Below are 17,485 nucleotides of genomic sequence, written 5' to 3'. Positions count from 1 at the left end.
GCGCGGAAACGTTGAGTGACAGGTCTGGAGACCGCTGCTACGAGGCCAGTGGGCGGGTTCTCGGCCGGCTAAGTAAAATCCAACATGGCGCGGTTCAAACCCCCGTAGTAGCGGCACAAAACAGACTCCCCCAAACCAATGGGTGATGTCACTGGGGTGCTACGTCCATTATTTTTACAGTCTATGCTTGTGACCCCATTTTGATATCACAAATTTCTGGCGACCTCGCGTCCATCATTCAAGATGCGCCAGCTCAGATATTTTTATATGCTGCATTTGCATTTTGAACTCGATTTATGTTCAGTTATGACAGTGAAAGTATAGAATACAGCTGTTTAAGATAATGTGTGGTGTTTTAATCACAATTTTTAAATAATAATAATAATTGGTTAAAAAAATATTTTTATCAGTAATTTTTTTAAAATCAATTACTAGACATTTCAGGCGACCCCATTTGAATTTCAGGCGACCCCACGTGGGGTCCCGACCCCCAGGTTGAAAAACACTGCATTAGTGACTCAGCCTCATGCTGATGAATACTCTGGAGTAGTTTTTTATTCCTCAAAGTGCATCTGGAGACCCGGGAGGCCGGTTCGTAGTCCAACGAAAACTTAATATGAGAGTCAATAGCGCTCGACACAAAACGTCCATAAAACTACACAAAAACCATTTAATATTCCTCCACACTGCTCGTCCACTGTAATCCAAGTGTCCTGAAGGGATATAGTCCAGAGTTTACTGGAAACAACGTAATTTAGGCAAGTCTGGTCATGTCTGTGTGCATCGCGTGAACGCACCCCAGGCAAATTCAATACAGGACTGTTTAGGCTGTAAAAATGTCCTAAATAACGTTGTTTCCAGTAAACTCTGGACTATATCCCTTCAGGACACTTGGATTGCAGCGGACGAGCAGAGTGGAGGAATATTACAAGGTTTTTGTGTAGTTTTATGGACCTTTTTGTGTCGGTTCCTATTGACTCTCATATTAAGTTTTTTGTTTGACTACAAACCGGCCTCCTGGGTCTCCAGATGCACTTTAAGGAATAAAAAACTACTCCAGAGTATTCATCAGCATGAGGGTGAGTCAATAATGATGGCGTAATTTCATTTTTTGGTGAACTATTCCTTTAAGAAAAACACACACACAACCCCCGCGAGTCTCCTTCAGCGTAACACACACATCTGCTCCATTCATCTGCTCGTCTGAATCCAGCATGTGGGTGTAAGAGCAGCGACTTTATTTGGCTGGAAAACACATGACATGCGGTTTCTGTAACATCATCATCATCATCATGATGAAAGTAAAGAGGCGTCTGAAGCAGCTGCCAAACGACGACGAACACTTGAACCGTTTCTGAATGATGCAGAGAGTTAGGAAACAGAGAAATGAGGTGGAACCACAAATCTACAAAAAAAGAAATCAACCTTTTGTTTTTAAACTTTGATGTTTTTATCGATTGGGGGAGTGAGACATAAACCTGTGTGAGCTTTTATTACCTGTGGACAGATCCAGGTTTGTGGTTTTCCCCCCATTTCCAGTTTTTATGCTGAGTTAAGATCACTATCTGAGTGTGCTATCAATCTACTCGTCAAACTCTTTCCGATTCACAAGGTCCCGATTCGATGAGATTTTGATTCATTTAGAGAGATTTTAGTTTTAATACCTATTTGCTTGGTTATGAAGGAGATTTTCACAAAACTAATGTTGCAAATTACTCAAAGATGGAACTCTCTAACCCTGGTGCATTATTAAAAAATATTTATGTTTATATTAATTAAATTGACCAAAAAGCAGTTACATTGATGCACATTTATTTAACATGACCCACTCCAGAAGTAAACAGTGCAACAGTGCAACATTAAAAAGATCAATCTTTGGATTTTATGAATCAATATCATATCTTTCAAATGAAGATCGATATGAATCAGAAAATCGATTTTTTTAAACCCAGCCCTAATCAAAACAACTCTTACCAGCGTTGGGTACCTTACTTTTAAAAAGTAATTAGTTGTAATTACATTATAAAAGTAACTAATCAACAGGAAAATTAACTATTGCATTACTTTTTAAATAAAATGTTCAAATATGTCAGATTACTTGGACTGGCCCACCTAACTTCCAACTCACTCAGTATTTCTCCTCACAGGCTCCACGACGCGCGGGTGCGGAGGGATACTGAACGATTAGGTCCAGATAAACGGCATTTTTCTGACTAGTTGATGGACTGAAAGAAATGTGTAAATGAACGTACACTTAAACGTTACTTGACTTCTTGAGTCCAAAACAGACTCAAACCAATACAGAGAAATAAAATGAATCAAAATCAAAACGACTCTTTGCCAGTAAAAATAGAGGTGCTCTTTGGAAAGGGATCGAGGATGTAGGGAAAAAAAAGAAAAATTCCAAGGCACTCTAAGTGCAGAGTGCCTTGGAATTTTTCTTTTGTTTTCCTACATCCTCGATCCCTTTCCAAAGAGCACCTCTATTTTAAACAACGAGTCCACGAAGCGCTTCTTTTTTTGAACAACTCTTGGCCAGTGTTGGGCACCTTACCTTTTAAAAAGTAATTAGTTATAGTTACTCGTTACTTTCCCCAAGAAGTAACCGAGTTGGTAACTGTATTACTACATTATAAAAGTGACTCATTGCCAGGAACAAGTAGCAAGTAACAATTGTGTGTCTATTCTCCATGAACCTTCTGAATTGAACCGATACAGACAAATGAAATGGATCAAAATCAAAACATGTCTTTATTTCATTTATTTATTTATTTTTATCAGGTGAGGTGGGAACCAAACCGTTCTGCAACGGTCATGGTAACTTCAGCGCGGGGACGTGTGGCTGTGTGTGTGAGCCCGGCTGGAAAGGTCCCAACTGCTCTGAGCCGGCGTGTCCCGGCGGCTGCCAGGACCGCGGCCGCTGCGTGGACGGGAGGTGCGAGTGCTTGAAAGGTTTCTCCGGAGACGACTGCTCCCTGCGGCTCTGCCCCGTGGACTGCGGCGACCGCGGCCGCTGCGTGGACGGCGCCTGCGTCTGCTCCGACGGCTACGTGGGCGAGGACTGCTCCCAGACCCGCTGCCTCAACGACTGCCTGGGCCGCGGCCGCTGCGACGCCGACGGCGACTGCGTGTGCGACGAGCCGTGGACCGGCTACGACTGCTCCGAGCTCATCTGCCCCAAGGACTGCTACGACCGCGGCCGCTGCGACAACGGCACCTGCTACTGCGACGAGGGCTTCGCCGGCGAGGACTGCGGCGAGCGCACCTGTCCCAACGCCTGCCAGGGCAACGGCTTCTGCGTGGACGGCCGCTGCGTGTGCACGGCCGGCTACAGCGGCGACGACTGCTCGCGGCTCACCTGCCTCAACGACTGCAACGGCCGCGGCTCCTGCTTCAACGGGCTGTGCATCTGCGACTCGGGCTACCAGGGCGAGGACTGCAGCCAGCTGGCCTGTCTCAACGACTGCAACAACCGAGGCCAGTGCATCAACGGAGGCTGCTCCTGCGACGTCGGTTTCCAGGGAGACGACTGCTCCGAGCTCTCGTGCCCCAGCGACTGTCTGCATCGAGGCCGCTGCGTCAACGGCCAGTGCGTGTGCGAGGAAGGCTTCGCCGGCGAGGACTGCAGCATCAGGACCTGCCCGTCCAACTGCTACGGCCGCGGGGAGTGCGTGGACGGACGCTGCGTGTGTCACGCAGGTACGTAGGGACGTCAGGGTCATGGATGTTCTTTGGTATCAGGATTATCACGATTATTATGCATTAATTAATTTGACAACACTATGAATGTGTAAAATCAGATATTTAAGCAATATATCACGACAGGCCGTGGTCTATGCTCATTATACCACGGCTAAGGGGCGTTGTTCGGCCCGACGCGAAGCGGAGGGACGACAACCCCCTATAATGAGCATAGACCACGGCCTGTCGTGATATATTGCTTTTATAAAACGGTTACCAATAATGGCAATATAAAAGAGGGATACGCAATCAATTTCATGTAGTTTTATTCAACCATAAATACATATTATCCAATAAAATAGCCTCACTGTGAAAGAAATAGTCCCACCTCTCCAGACGTTAGCTCCAAGTAGTTCTGCATCTCGTCTTTTCCTCCGCTTTTTTTTCAGGTGAAAGTCACTGCTCAGTCCCCTCTACCATTGTTAACCCTCCCCGGAGGTGAAACTTCACCTTAAACATGTCAATTCAACTACTTTAGTCCGTTTTTTAACATCGTAAAAACATCAGCTGTCTTTTGCTACGGACTGCAACAGTCCGTTGTCATGGATACATGACAACAACTTCCATTCATACCAGTCATACGTGCCTGACGCGGAGTGATAGCCTACGCTGTGATAAGGCTTTAGAATAGTAGCCGTGGTATTAGCTCATTATACCACAGCTAACAACCAATCAGATTGCCGGATTTCACCTTTCCGTTTTATAAAGTCAAAATATATTACATTATTAATTACATACACAAAATATTTGAACTAAAGGACCAATAATTAATCCCCCAGGGGAAATATTTGAAATATTCAAGTCATTGTCATGTATGCCAAATGTTTCAGTTTAATCATTTTTTTTAATATTCCAAATGTGCTAACATTTAAATTCCTACCAGTTAATCTTTGTGTTATGGTAAATTGACATCAACGTAATTAACGCAGGTAGTGATGTCACAATTATAGATTTTCTTGGTACCAATTATTGTCAGAGAAATAATCACGGTATTATGTTTATCATTATCACGATTATTATGCAATAAAAAACATAATCTCTTTTGGAAAGTGACCATTTAGATAAATAGATAATATACTTTAAAGGAGTATTATCGCAAATCCAAATCCTTAATTCGGCCACTAGATGGAGCCAGGCGGCGCTTATCAGATATAAACAAGTGGGCAGCTGTCAGAGAGAGAGAGCAGCCTCGTTTAGTCCCCCCCCGCCCCCCCTCCTTCTCCCTCCCCCCTCCTCCTCCCTCACCAGGCTGAATGAACGTGCAATCGCGGGAAAAAGAAAACTCGCTAGTGGAAGCGGCAGCTCTACGTCGCGCACAACCACAACAACGACAACAACAGCAACTGAAACGTCCTCCTCCTTAATAACGCTGAGAGGACAGCTGAAGAAAGACACAGGGACGTGGAGACAAAGTGTTCTACCAGCGATTCAGTGACTGTGAGCAGCCTGACACTGCTACATTACTTACTGTTGCATATTTGTCCGGTTCGGAGGTCTGATTTGCGAGTTCCGAGTGCATTTTAACGCAGCAAGCGCCGGGCAGGCTTGGATCATAACAAAGACAAATGCTGCATTTGCCCCACGGACACTACACTGTTGGCGATTTTTTTTGTAAATTTAGTTATGGCTCCCCCCGACCCATCTTTTGCATATTTCACCTTATTTTATGCTATTACTGCTGTATTTGCGATAATGCTCCTTTAATGATCCCGAAGGAAATCCCTTTGTCAGTGGCTCCATACATTCTGTAGAAATACTAAAAAGAAGAGAACAAAAAAACACAAGTAAAAGAAGAATGCAAGATAAATATATAGCAGCAATACAAAAATAGTAATACTTATACTAAAACTAAAACTTATTAATATAAAAGAGGCAATTTGTTATTATTGACAAATCTTTACGATTAATTAATTGTGACGTTTAATACCGTGGTCAATTGTGAAAGTAATCCAGTGATCTTGACATCCCTACATGCAGGCTTCACCGGCGAGGACTGCGGCGAGCTGAGCTGCCCCAACAGCTGCAGGAACCGCGGGCGCTGCGTCGACGGCCAGTGCGTCTGCGACGAAGGCTTCGCCGGCGAGGACTGCGGTCAGAAGGCCTGTCCCAACGACTGCCTGGCCCGAGGGCGCTGCGTCGACGGCAGCTGCGTCTGTCAGGAGGGATACGCGGGCGACGACTGCTCCGTCCTCGCCTGCCCGGACAACTGCAACGACAGGGGCCGCTGCGTCGACGGACGCTGCATGTGCGAGAGCGGCTACGAAGGAGAGAGCTGCACCGACCTGAGCTGCCTCAACGGCTGCCACGACAAAGGACGCTGCGTGAACGGGCAGTGTGTGTGTGACGAGGGATACATCGGAGACGACTGCTCAGGAGGTAAGCAGCGTTTTTATGCTTAAAGGTGTTCAGAAATGGCCGTTTGTCCTGTTTGTTGCGCCGAGTTTCAAAACGAATTTGATTGGTTGCAGGTGTGTGTGTCTCAGACGTTTGATTGACGGATGACGGATGCAATAGTATTGGCTGATGAATCGTGAGCAGGCTGACGTATCATCCGTGCGCCTGCGGAAAAAAAATACTACATTTTCATCCCGGATTTACTCGAAAATAGAATTTTGCACAAAGTCTGGGCTCCATAATCTGATAGATGAGTTATTACACTAATGTTAAGACCTACAGTGGGCTCAAATTCAATTTTCTTTTCTGTACAACTTTAAAGGTTGTAGCTACAACTTTTTCATCAAAACGATGAATTTTTAAAATATAATACATCCACAGAACATCTAGAGGGGTGCAGAATAAAAGTATTAATTTAACAGAATTTTTTTAATAGTATATAAATAATTGTTTTATACATTTTGACGGGTCCAAAATATATAAATATTTACATCTGGTTACGATGGCAACATCAGCATGAAATGATCTCTGCACCAACAGTAGGGCTGGGTATCACTAGGTACCCCACGATACGATACTATCACGATATTTTACCCACGATAACGATAATATCACGGTACAGCGATTCTGCGATTATCGATATATTGCAAGAAATTTCATCCACGATACATCACGATATCTGTGTCACTGAAGAAATTCAGAATTTATTAATTGCACTGAATCCATTTCACATGAATTACAAATCAAGAATCAAGAAAAAACAAGTAAAATAAAGTGTACTGCACACTGTTACTTTATTTTACTTGTTATGCATCTTAAAATCCGAGTTGTATGTACATCAGATGATAGTGATAATTCATGGGACAAACTGAGTCAAAACAATGTAATTCAAATTATCCATGCCATTTTATACAAGTGCAAGTTACAACAACATATTTCAATTGGATTTAGGTCTGAAACATGATTTATTATTTGAAAAAAAAAATTGAAAAAAAAAAAAATTTAAATTTTTTTTTTTTTTTTTGAAAAAAAAAATCGATATTTAAATATTGAATATCGATATCGTATCGCGGCATAAAGTATCGCGATATATCGCCATATCGATATTTTAGCCCACCCCTAACCAACAGCATTAGTAGGTTGATGTCACGTGAGGTGGAGCTCAGCGGGAGCCAGATCGTGATAGCTCTGTAGAGAAATGTCATCGTGCTAATGCTAATGCTAATGCTAACTAACGGTCAGCCGGTACTGTAACGTTGCCGGTGAAGGCGTGATGATGCTGCAGGTTTGTCGGGTTCGTCTGCAGGTGAGTTAGTGTGAAATTATTAAGATGCGTTTCCAGTCCGCTGTCAACACCGGAGCTGCTGCTCGTTAAATACAGTTAGCATTAGCTTAGCTTTAGCTACTAGCCGCTCCCTATACTGTAGGCGTTACCTCGCAACCAATACAATTAAAGTTTGGAGTGTTAGTGACACCTACTGGCCAGAAGGAATTAAACATGTAGCTAACATCTTTAACTAAAACTAAAACTAGCAGTGAAAATATAATTTTGTGAACTAAGATAGAAAAAAAAAAAAAAACGAGAACTAAATAAAAACTACAATGAGTCAGATAACATCAGCTTAGTTGTAGTTTCCTTAGAGATGTCTAAAGTTGCAAGGAGAAAACGCCACAGCTCAATGTGGGACGACTCCGAGTACGACCAATGTAACCTGATGAGGACTGATGGGAACATTATGGGATGCAACTAAAAGGGAGAAATCCTACAAATGTGGAAGTTTATCTTCAGAGGTCTCACAGAGGCTTTCTGCTAAAACCTGAAAAACTGAAACTAAAACTAAATAAAAACTAGTCAATTCCTCAAAAATAAAAACTAAACTGAAACTGCTTCATCACTTGCTGAACTAACTAAAACTAAACTGAAATTTTAAAAAAAGCAAACTGAAAAACTAATGAAAAGTTTAAAACTCACTAACTATAACAACCGTGGAGGTGAGACCAGGATTTGGCTTTCCTCACAGCGTCGGACAGTTTCCATGTGTCAACTAAAATATACTATAAAAACAAATCCTGGATGATGTAATTTCCTTTTTTTTTCTCGAAACTCACTCAGCACTCACTCGCTTCTTAGAGAATATAAAAGAGGTTCTCAGTTTGTGTGTCGCCCTTGTCTGCACTTTGTTCGCACTTCCCTGGCAGCTGTTCACACCGCAGCCAGATGTGGCTCTGGAGTTTGCATTAGCTCCTTGTGGTGAATATTTAGTGACTTGAGGGTATGAGAAACTCTCCAAGTCGCCACCCTCGGTATTTCTTTCATTCTTTATTTTTAAATCTTTCTTTTTTCTTTTCTTTTCTTTTTTTTTTTTTCCAGTGTCTCCTCCAAAGGACCTGACCGTGGACGGGGTCACCTCGGACACCGTGGACCTGCACTGGGACAACGAGATGCTGGTGACGGAGTACCTGGTGACCTACGTGCCCACCAGCCCCGGCGGCCTCCTGCAGGAGTTCAACGTCACCGGAGACAGAAGCTCCGCCACCATCAAGGAGCTGGAGCCGGGCATCGAGTACCAGATCAGCGTCTACGCCGTCCTGAGCAACAAGAGGAGCATCCCAGTCAGCGCCAGGGTGGCCACAGGTACCTTTAAAGGGATAGTAGCATTTTTTTTAAGTGGGGTTGTATGATCTACAAATAGCCCCTAAGTACTTTAATTGCAGTAGAAGACTCTCTGCACTCCTCCCGTTAGCAACGTCAGCCCATAATAGCCCTGCCCAGAGACTTACAACATACATTGTTGTGAACAGACCCAAAGAAACGGCCTATTTTCGCGGCCTAAAAAAGGTTTTACGTGGAAAAAAAAATACACAATTCCATTGTTCGCTATAATATAATTTTTTCCAGCCCTTCAAAGTGCAGGAAAAACACAGTTTTTACTTGGACCTAACCAACTCACGTATCCCTCCGCCCAGGGTTAGCGCCCGCCGATCAGCAGTTGTTTAGGTCCAAATAAAAACTGTGTTTTTCCTGCACTTTGAAGGGCTGGAAAATATTATATTATAGCGAACAATGGAACTGTGTGGGGGTTTTTTTTCAGGTAAAACCTCTTTTAGGCCGCGAAAATAGGCCATTTCTTTGGGTCCATTCACAACAATGTATGTTGTAAATCTCTGGGCAGGGCTATTATAGGCTGGTGTTGCTAACGGGAGGAGTGCAGAGAGTCTTCTACTGCAATTAAAGTACTTAGGGGCTATTTGTAGATCATACAACCCCACTTTAAAAAAAATGCTACTATCCCTTTAAGAAAGTCAAAAGTACAAAAACATAACACAACACCACTAAGACGGTGTTCAAACAAAAAACTGAACTATAAGTTACTTATTTTTATCTTTATTTACCTTATATTTTTCGTTTTCTCTTTTTTTTTCTAACAATGGAATGAAGGGTAATTAAGGAAGTGGGACAAGCAATCGATTTATTTATGATTTTGAGGAAAAAGTGTAGGATTCAATAAGCACAGCTTCTTCTGCACTCTTGATTATGCTTCTGTGTTGTTGTTGTTTTTGGTTCTTCATCTTGTTTATGTCATTTACATATGAAGGAACTGAAATTGTGCCTTATTTTGTTTCACATGTTTCAAAATAACATTTTTTAACATTTACATGAACTTGAGTATCCCGGTTATGATCATATTCGGGATGCTGCGTTTACATGAACGTAGAAACGCCTGGTTATTCATATTCCTGTTTACATGATAGATAAATACCAGTATCCCACTTTCTGACAGTTGCATCTTATTTGTGCAGGCGCTTGTGGTGTTTATGTTTTACAACACAAACTGCAGTGATTTCAACATCTGTCCAAATGTGTCTTCTTGTGGGGTTGCCACTTTTAATTTTTTAATTTTTTGAATTGCGCTGAAAATATGGCTAAATAACAAGTTATTTATAGCAACAGAAGTGTCAGGGTTTAGGGAAACGGGACCCAAATGCAGAGAACTCAAAGTAACGGGCAACTAAGATATTTATTAAGAAGGTCTAAACAAAAGGTCTGCAAAGTACAACAGAAATTCACAAAGTAGAAAATAAGAGACTGGAAACGTGAGAACAAAGTGCTGCGCATGGACAACAGAGGATTCGACAGAGACAAGGGGAGAACACTGAGGTTACGTACACGAGGAAATGAGACACAGGTGTTGCAATCAGACACATGAGGTAATCACAGGAAGACAAAACACTAAACTTCAAAATAAAACAGGAACTCAAAAGAGAACGAAAGACTCATGCTGTGTTCGATTGCACTCGGAACGAACTCTGAAAGATTCGGGTCGGAAATTCCGACTTCCGAGGTAAATGCGTTTCATTGCAACCTCGGAAAACATGGCCGGCCACAGTAAGCTGATCAAAAAGTACAGCTGGGGAAGAACATTAGCTGCTTGGGGGAGAGAGAGAAAGAGAAACGCTATTTCTGCAACACACAGTCTTGAACGCACCAGCGAGGGGAATCCTGCATGCGTCACAGCGAGCCGTGCAGATTCAACTCTTGCTGCAGTACGAGTGGAACTAGGGTATATTCCCTTTTCTATAACTTCTCCCTTGCTTAAATGTCTAGGTTGGAAAATAAATAGCCTGAATAAATAAATAAATACCTCTTGCGGTGTGCAACGCCATATTGCTCTGACGTAATTCCGACCGACTCGGGTTGCTTGGATCCTACCCGAGTTCCCGAGTCGGAGTTCCAACTTCAAGGGCCGTTCTATTGCATTTTTCCGATTCGGAGGTTGGATCTATCCAAGTTCCGAGTGCAATTGAACGCAGCATCAGACCATGACAGGAGGAAGGCAGCGACAACAAATCTACATGTCCTCACCTCTAGTCAAGTATGCAGCCATGAATGGTGGGACAGGATCAGCTGTCAGAAGCCAGGATACAGTGTTTACATGCCACATGGTTTCTGAAATCGGGATATGATGTTCACATGCATAAACACAAAAACGGGAAACTCAAGTCCATGTAAACGCACTGATTGTGATTGTTTTCATTTGTGTCCGTGCAGAACTCCCACAGCCACAGGGTCTAAAGTTCAAATCAGTGAGAGAGACGTCGGTGGAGGTGACGTGGGACCAGCTGGACATCTCCTTTGATGGCTGGGAGATCTATTTCCGCAACACGGTCAGTCAGTGGGCACGTCTCTTTTTGAAGGCCGGCCCGGGGTTTTTTATTTTTTTTGTTTTTTTTTATGAACCGTCTTGACTGGGAGGGGAAAAAAGAGCGAGGAGAGGAGTGATAAATTGTGCCAGCTTATTGGAAGTGTCAGCAAAACACGGATTTATTTCAACGCCAACCATTAAAAATTGCTTTGACATATGGAAAAACTTGAGTGTGGGCTTCGAGTCTGGACTTCACAGAGCTGTGGGTTAATCTTTTTCGCTCAGAATCTGAGGCAATAACTTTCTTTGAAAAGAAATGAAAGTGCCAGCTGATAAGTGGGAGAGGCCTCTGCGGAGTTTTTAATATGTGTGCGTGTCCTCTCATGACCTCTGAGTTAATTCTGATCATGTTGAGCTGCTGTTTGATGTTTCATATCATATCAAAACAACTTTATGTGCAGTTTTTTATCAGGAAAAATGGCAAAAACTGGTACTGTGGTCTCTTAAAGCTCCATACAGTATAAAGGTAAATGTTTGTGTTAAAGCTCCATACAGTATAAAGGTAGATGTTTGTATTAAAGCTCCATACAGTATAAAGGTAGATGTTTGTATTAAAGCTCCATACAGTATAAAGGTAGATGTTTGTATTAAAGCTCCATACAGTATAAAAGTAGATGTTTGTATTAAAGCTCCATACGGTATAAAGGTAGATGTTTGTGTTAAAGCTCCATACAGTATAAAAGTAGATGTTTGTATTAAAGCTCCATACAGTATAAAGGTAAATGTTTGTGTTAAATCTCCATACAGTATAAAGGTAGATGTTTGTATTAAAGCTCCATACGGTATAAAGGTAGATGTTTGTATTAAAGCTCCATACAGTATAAAGGTAGATGTTTGTGTTAAAGCTCCATACAGTATAAAGGTAGATGTTTGTGTTAAAGCTCCATACAGTATAAAGGTAGATGTTTGTATTAAAGCTCCATACGGTATAAAGGTAGATGTTTGTATTAAAGCTCCATACAGTATAAAGGTAGATGTTTGTGTTAAAGCTCCATACAGTATAAAGGTAGATGTTTGTGTTAAAGCTCCATACGATATAAAGGTAGATGTTTGTATTAAAGCTCCATACAGTATAAAGGTAGATGTTTGTGTTAAAGCTCCATACAGTATAAAGGTAGATGTTTGTGTTAAAGCTCCATACGGTATAAAGGTAGATGTTTGTATTAAAGCTCCATACGGTATAAAGGTAGATGTTTGTGTTAAAGCTCCATACAGTATAAAGGTAGATGTTTGTGTTAAAGCTCCATACAGTATAAAGGTAGATGTCCATGTGTAGTGTGATTATAAAGCAGCTCTAGGTTCTATATTAATACTGTGAAAGTATCAAAGCCTCAGTCCACAGAGAAATGCACACAGCCTGTATTCAGAAACTGAGCCTTAAAACCAGCCGTCAGGACTTCCTGTCACTTTGTGATGTCACAACAAAGTAGTCACACTAAGCCCCGCCCACTCACCACCTGGACCCAAACATCGAACAACTTGAAGGATTTGGTTTCTCTGAGTGTTTTATTCTGAAATCTGCTCTATTTTTTATTGCATCAGTCAGAAAACAGTCAGCCAATCAGAAGAGAGGCCCCAGAGCCTCCTCCTCTCTTCTTCTGATTGGCTGACACCGACCTGTTGTTACTAGAGCTCTAGAGAGAAGCTGAGAGAGGACTTTGCTTCTTAGAAACCACAAATCAAATCAATCAAAACATCTCCTAATTGATCAACACTTCAACATAAAACTGGAGAAGAAACAAATATTTACCTTTAAACTTGACATTTAAACTAATACACATCTGATCTGTTGGAGAAACCAGTTTATTTACAGTTCTGTGTCGTGTCATGTGTTTTACATTTGTTTCTTCACTGTGTGTCGGTGCAGAAAGAAGAAAATGGAAAAGTGGTGAGCACACTTCCACCCTCGCAAACGGAGTTTGTCCAGTCGGGCCTTGGACCGGGACAGGAGTACGAGGTCTCCATCAACATCATCAAGAACAACACCAGAGGACCGCCGGCGTCCAAAACCGTCACCACCAGTGAGTGAACAAACTTAAATTTCCCACATCCAGATTATCCAGCCCATCATCTTGTGTAAAAAAAGAAAAGAAAATGACATCATTATGTAATTTTCCCACTCTGCCTTGGCAGCTTTTAGCAGTTTGGGGTGTCGAGTATCAGTAATCTTTGCGTCAGGGTGAAAAAAAGAAAAGAAATACATAAATGTGACAGAGTGAAATTCCACAATGAGGAGAAGAGTAACAACAGGAAATCCCTGCTGGCTCTCCCTGGTTCCCTCTGACTGATTTAAGGTCCGACCATGTTAGACCTGCTTTGTTTGTGTTTAGTTTTTTTTAACTTTTCACTTAATCTTGCTCTCAGCTCACTGAAACTTTTATGGCAGCGTTGCGTTAACATACGTTATGTTGTGAAATCTGTCCAGCTCGGTTGTGCAATCGTCACGGCTCAACTCGGCCCGGCTCGGCTTGGCTCGGCTCGGCACACGGGGCCAAAACAACCGTCTTTGTGCCTGGAAAAACCATTTAGTTTACAAGTCTGCCTCGTCTTCGATGGACTCCCGGGGTATCGCACCATTTCATCTCTGATGTCATTTATTTGTAGAAGATGAAAACTCGACAGCGCAGCTCCCAGAAATGAATGATAAAAAAGAAGGAAAGTGAAACCTCTCGTACTCCTTTAAAGCCCAGAGGTCCGTTTAGCACACACAGAGAGAGAGAGAGAGAGAAGATTTCTCCTCCACATGTAAACACTGGAGGTTTGTCAGGTGGGAGCTCAGTGTGACAGTGAAACACAATCAGCTTTTCCTGTTCTGAGCCCACGCTTTCATCAGAGAGCCGAGTTTTCCTGGACTGAACGCACGTTGAGACTCAGTCCAGGAGTTTTCCATAATTAATTTGTGAATTAAACAGCTGATAAATGATCCCTGTGGTGATTGGACTAAACCTCTGATTTGAAACCAACTTTTGCAGATGCTTTTAAAAGGAATAAAGCAGCATGACAGGAAAATAATCAGATCATCTGTTTACTGAGAATTCAATAAAGAAAAAAAATCATTCTCATGTGTCTTTGCTAAATATAAAGACTTTATTAGTTTAGTATAAAGACTAGAAACAGGAAACAGCTTCATCTGGCTCTGCAGATTGTTCAAAGCTCAATAATTAAGATGTTATGTCTTTTGCCTTTTGTTTAGTTGTATTTTGGGACTTTTTAATGCCTTTATTTAATCTGACAAAGAGGAGAAACATGCAGCAGGAAGTTAAATGTGGATAAAATGCATCCAAACCAGTCAGCTGTTAGTTTTACTGCAAGTATCCCTGTGTGTGTTTAATGAGGTAATCTGTACACATGTGTTAAACCAGTCAGGGATTCACCAAATTATAAATATTCCTGTAAGTACAATAAACATCTGGACCATATTGCATTGACTAAAGCTCTTATTTCTCATGTATTTTCTATTAATATGTCAGAATAATCATTATTGTTAATGGACCAGAACAAGAGACAGGAAACACACAACCTGTCCTTTTTTATTATAATAGAAACTAGGTAATAGACATTCAATTTTGTTTCCTCTTCACTTTAAAAATTGATTTTGCACACAATATTTTTCTCCCTTTGCCACCTGCTCCCCTCACCTGGACTCCTGCCCCTGTCCCCTCCCCCTTACTTTATTCTTTATTCAAATATGTGACAAACAAAACAACCAAAAATAACAATAATGAACAAAATAATAAATAAAAGTGGTCATATAACCACAAACAACATAATACTGTCTTTTTTCTTTTTAGCTTCCTGGTTACTATATCATCATGTAACAGGTTTTTACTATGCGATAACTAATTATATATATTATATTTCTAATTGAGGTATAAATTCATGCGCATACTTATCAACATAGACATAAATGCCTCTGCCTGCTACCTACTTATTATGCACAGACAACAACACAAAATTAAGTGAGAAATAACTGAGAAAAAACAAACCACAAACGGTAACACTTTATAATAAGTACACACTATTAAGCATTAGTTAAGCATTAAATACTGAATTGATAACACGTGAATACTCATTAGTATGTAGTTTATAAACACAGTTAAAATGTTTTATCCATCATTGATAAGCACTAACTGTGTTTATAAACTACATACTAATGAGTATTCATGCGTTATAAATGAAGAACTCAGTATTTATTAATGCTGAACTAATGCTTAATAGTGTGTACTTACCCAACAAACGAACAACAAAAGAAAACATTTGGTGTTTGCCAGTGTTCCTCTTCCTTGTTTCCTGTAAAAATCAAATCTTTACATGTTTTTTTCAAATTGTTAAACGCATATACAGAAATGCACACCCTGGGATTACAAACTGTATGTTAAGTGTATGTTGTGTTATATGTAGTATGTTAAATGTAAGTGTAAGTGCATGTAAATGTGTATACACTGTGTGTCAAATGTATGTATGTCTTATGTATGTCAATGGCTCCTACCATAAGCTTCAGTTAGCTTCCTCAGGAGACCAGTTCACATACCTGAAATTGGCCATAATACAGGGTTCTTACGGATCCTTAAAAAGTCTTAAAAGGCATTGAATTCATTAATCTAAAAATAAGGCCTTAATTGGCATTAAAATGCCTTAAATCAATTTTTCAAAAGTCTTAAAAATGTTAACACATGGTAAGTGGTATTTTATGGTTGTAATTGGTCTCAAATCACAAAATAATTGGTAACATTCCGACATAGAGAAGTTAGTGGCGGCCGTCAATGCTAAATTTCTCATCGCCACCAGCTCCAGAGTCAGTGTTTGTTTTGTTTTGTTTTTCCGGACTTTTTATGCATTTATTTTGAAAGGACAGCTGGAAAGAGACACAATCCAATGTTCATGTAGCAGTCACTTTACCTTGGATCACATAGGAAAGTGGGTAAAATTGTCCCTATAACCCTATGTAATTGATGTGGTTTTTTTTTTTCTTTTTTCTGCATTTGTGTTTATTATGAAGTCGGTCTTAAATTTAATTTCAAGTGGCTTTAAAAAAGTCTTAAAAAGTCTTAAATTTAACTTGGCTTAAGCTGTAGGAACCCTGTAATATGACCTATGACCTATCAAATTATGATTCTTGTGTATGTGAATAAAGGATGATGATGAATTTTTGAACAAGGTTATGCCTGGACGTTCTCCCCGCCACAGAGATCGACGGCCCCCGGCAGGTGGAGGTGAAGGACGTGTCGGACTCGTCTGCTCTGGTGAGCTGGGTTCTGCCGGTGGCTCCTGTGGACAGAGTCACCATGTTCTACGGGCCGACGTCCGACCCGTCGGACGAGAGCAGCGCCGAGATCCCGGCTCCCGACAAACAGTACAGCATCGACAGCCTGAGGCCGGACACCGAGTACACGGTGTCGCTCATCTCCAGGAGCGGAGACGCCTCCAGCGACCCCGTCACCACCACCTTCACCACCGGTACGTCTGGAAAAATCAGTCACTTTATATCTTAAAGGGATAGTTCAACATTTTGGCAAATTGGCCCATTGCCATAATCCCTATAGTCATAGCAGTAGGTTCGTTACCTTTAATTGTCGGTGCAAGCTATTTTTAGAACGGCGGAGCAGAGCCGTGAGCTGCTCAGAGCTACGCTACGGAGGCTCATGGGATTTCTTGGTTTCCCTCATCACACTCATCAAATACACAATCCAACAACTCCACAACGCTCTGGTGGACAAGTTGTGACCTGCACATTCACCACGCTATGAGATAATAACACAACGTTACCAGACAGAGTTGTTTTAGAGGCAAATACAGAGACTGCTTGATGAAAAACTGTCCCCGACAGGAATGCACATCAGTGGTTTTGCATGAATTTCCCTCTAAAACAACTCTGTCTGGTAACGTTGTGTTATTATCTCATAGCGTGGTGAATGTGCAGGTCACAACTTGTCCACGAGAGCGTTGTGGAGTTGTTGGATTGTGTATTTGATGAGTTTGATGAGGGAAACCAAGAAATCCCATGAGCCTCCGTAGCGTAGCTCTGAGCAGCTCACGGCTCTGCTCTGCCGTTCTAAAAATAGTTTGCACCGACAATTAAAGGTAACAAACCTACTGCTATGACTATAGGGATTATGGCAATGGGCCACTTTGCCAAAATGTTGAAC

At 41.5% G+C, this 17,485-nt stretch overlaps 1 protein-coding gene across 5 annotated transcripts in view; it reads left to right on the top strand.

Moving 5' to 3' along the window:
* Positions 1–17,485, top strand: part of LOC310994636 (tenascin-like) — a 64,938-nt gene that overhangs the window by 13,365 nt on the left and 34,088 nt on the right. For all 5 annotated transcript variants that reach the window (XM_083983389.1, XM_083983388.1, XM_083983387.1 and 2 more), the window contains exons 3-8: positions 2,782–3,699; positions 5,719–6,117; positions 8,507–8,770; positions 11,186–11,301; positions 13,207–13,360; positions 16,527–16,796. In XM_083983389.1, the coding sequence (XP_083839515.1) occupies positions 2,782–3,699; positions 5,719–6,117; positions 8,507–8,770; positions 11,186–11,301; positions 13,207–13,360; positions 16,527–16,796 (2,121 nt within the window). The remainder of the gene's footprint in view (positions 1–2,781; positions 3,700–5,718; positions 6,118–8,506; positions 8,771–11,185; positions 11,302–13,206; positions 13,361–16,526; positions 16,797–17,485) is intronic.

This window comes from Trachurus trachurus (assembly GCF_905171665.1).
Source record: "Trachurus trachurus genome assembly, chromosome: 12".
NCBI lineage: Eukaryota > Metazoa > Chordata > Actinopteri > Carangiformes > Carangidae > Trachurus > Trachurus trachurus.
The sequence above is the reverse complement of the archived record's forward strand: the minus strand, read 5'-3'. Positions and strand labels throughout refer to the sequence as shown.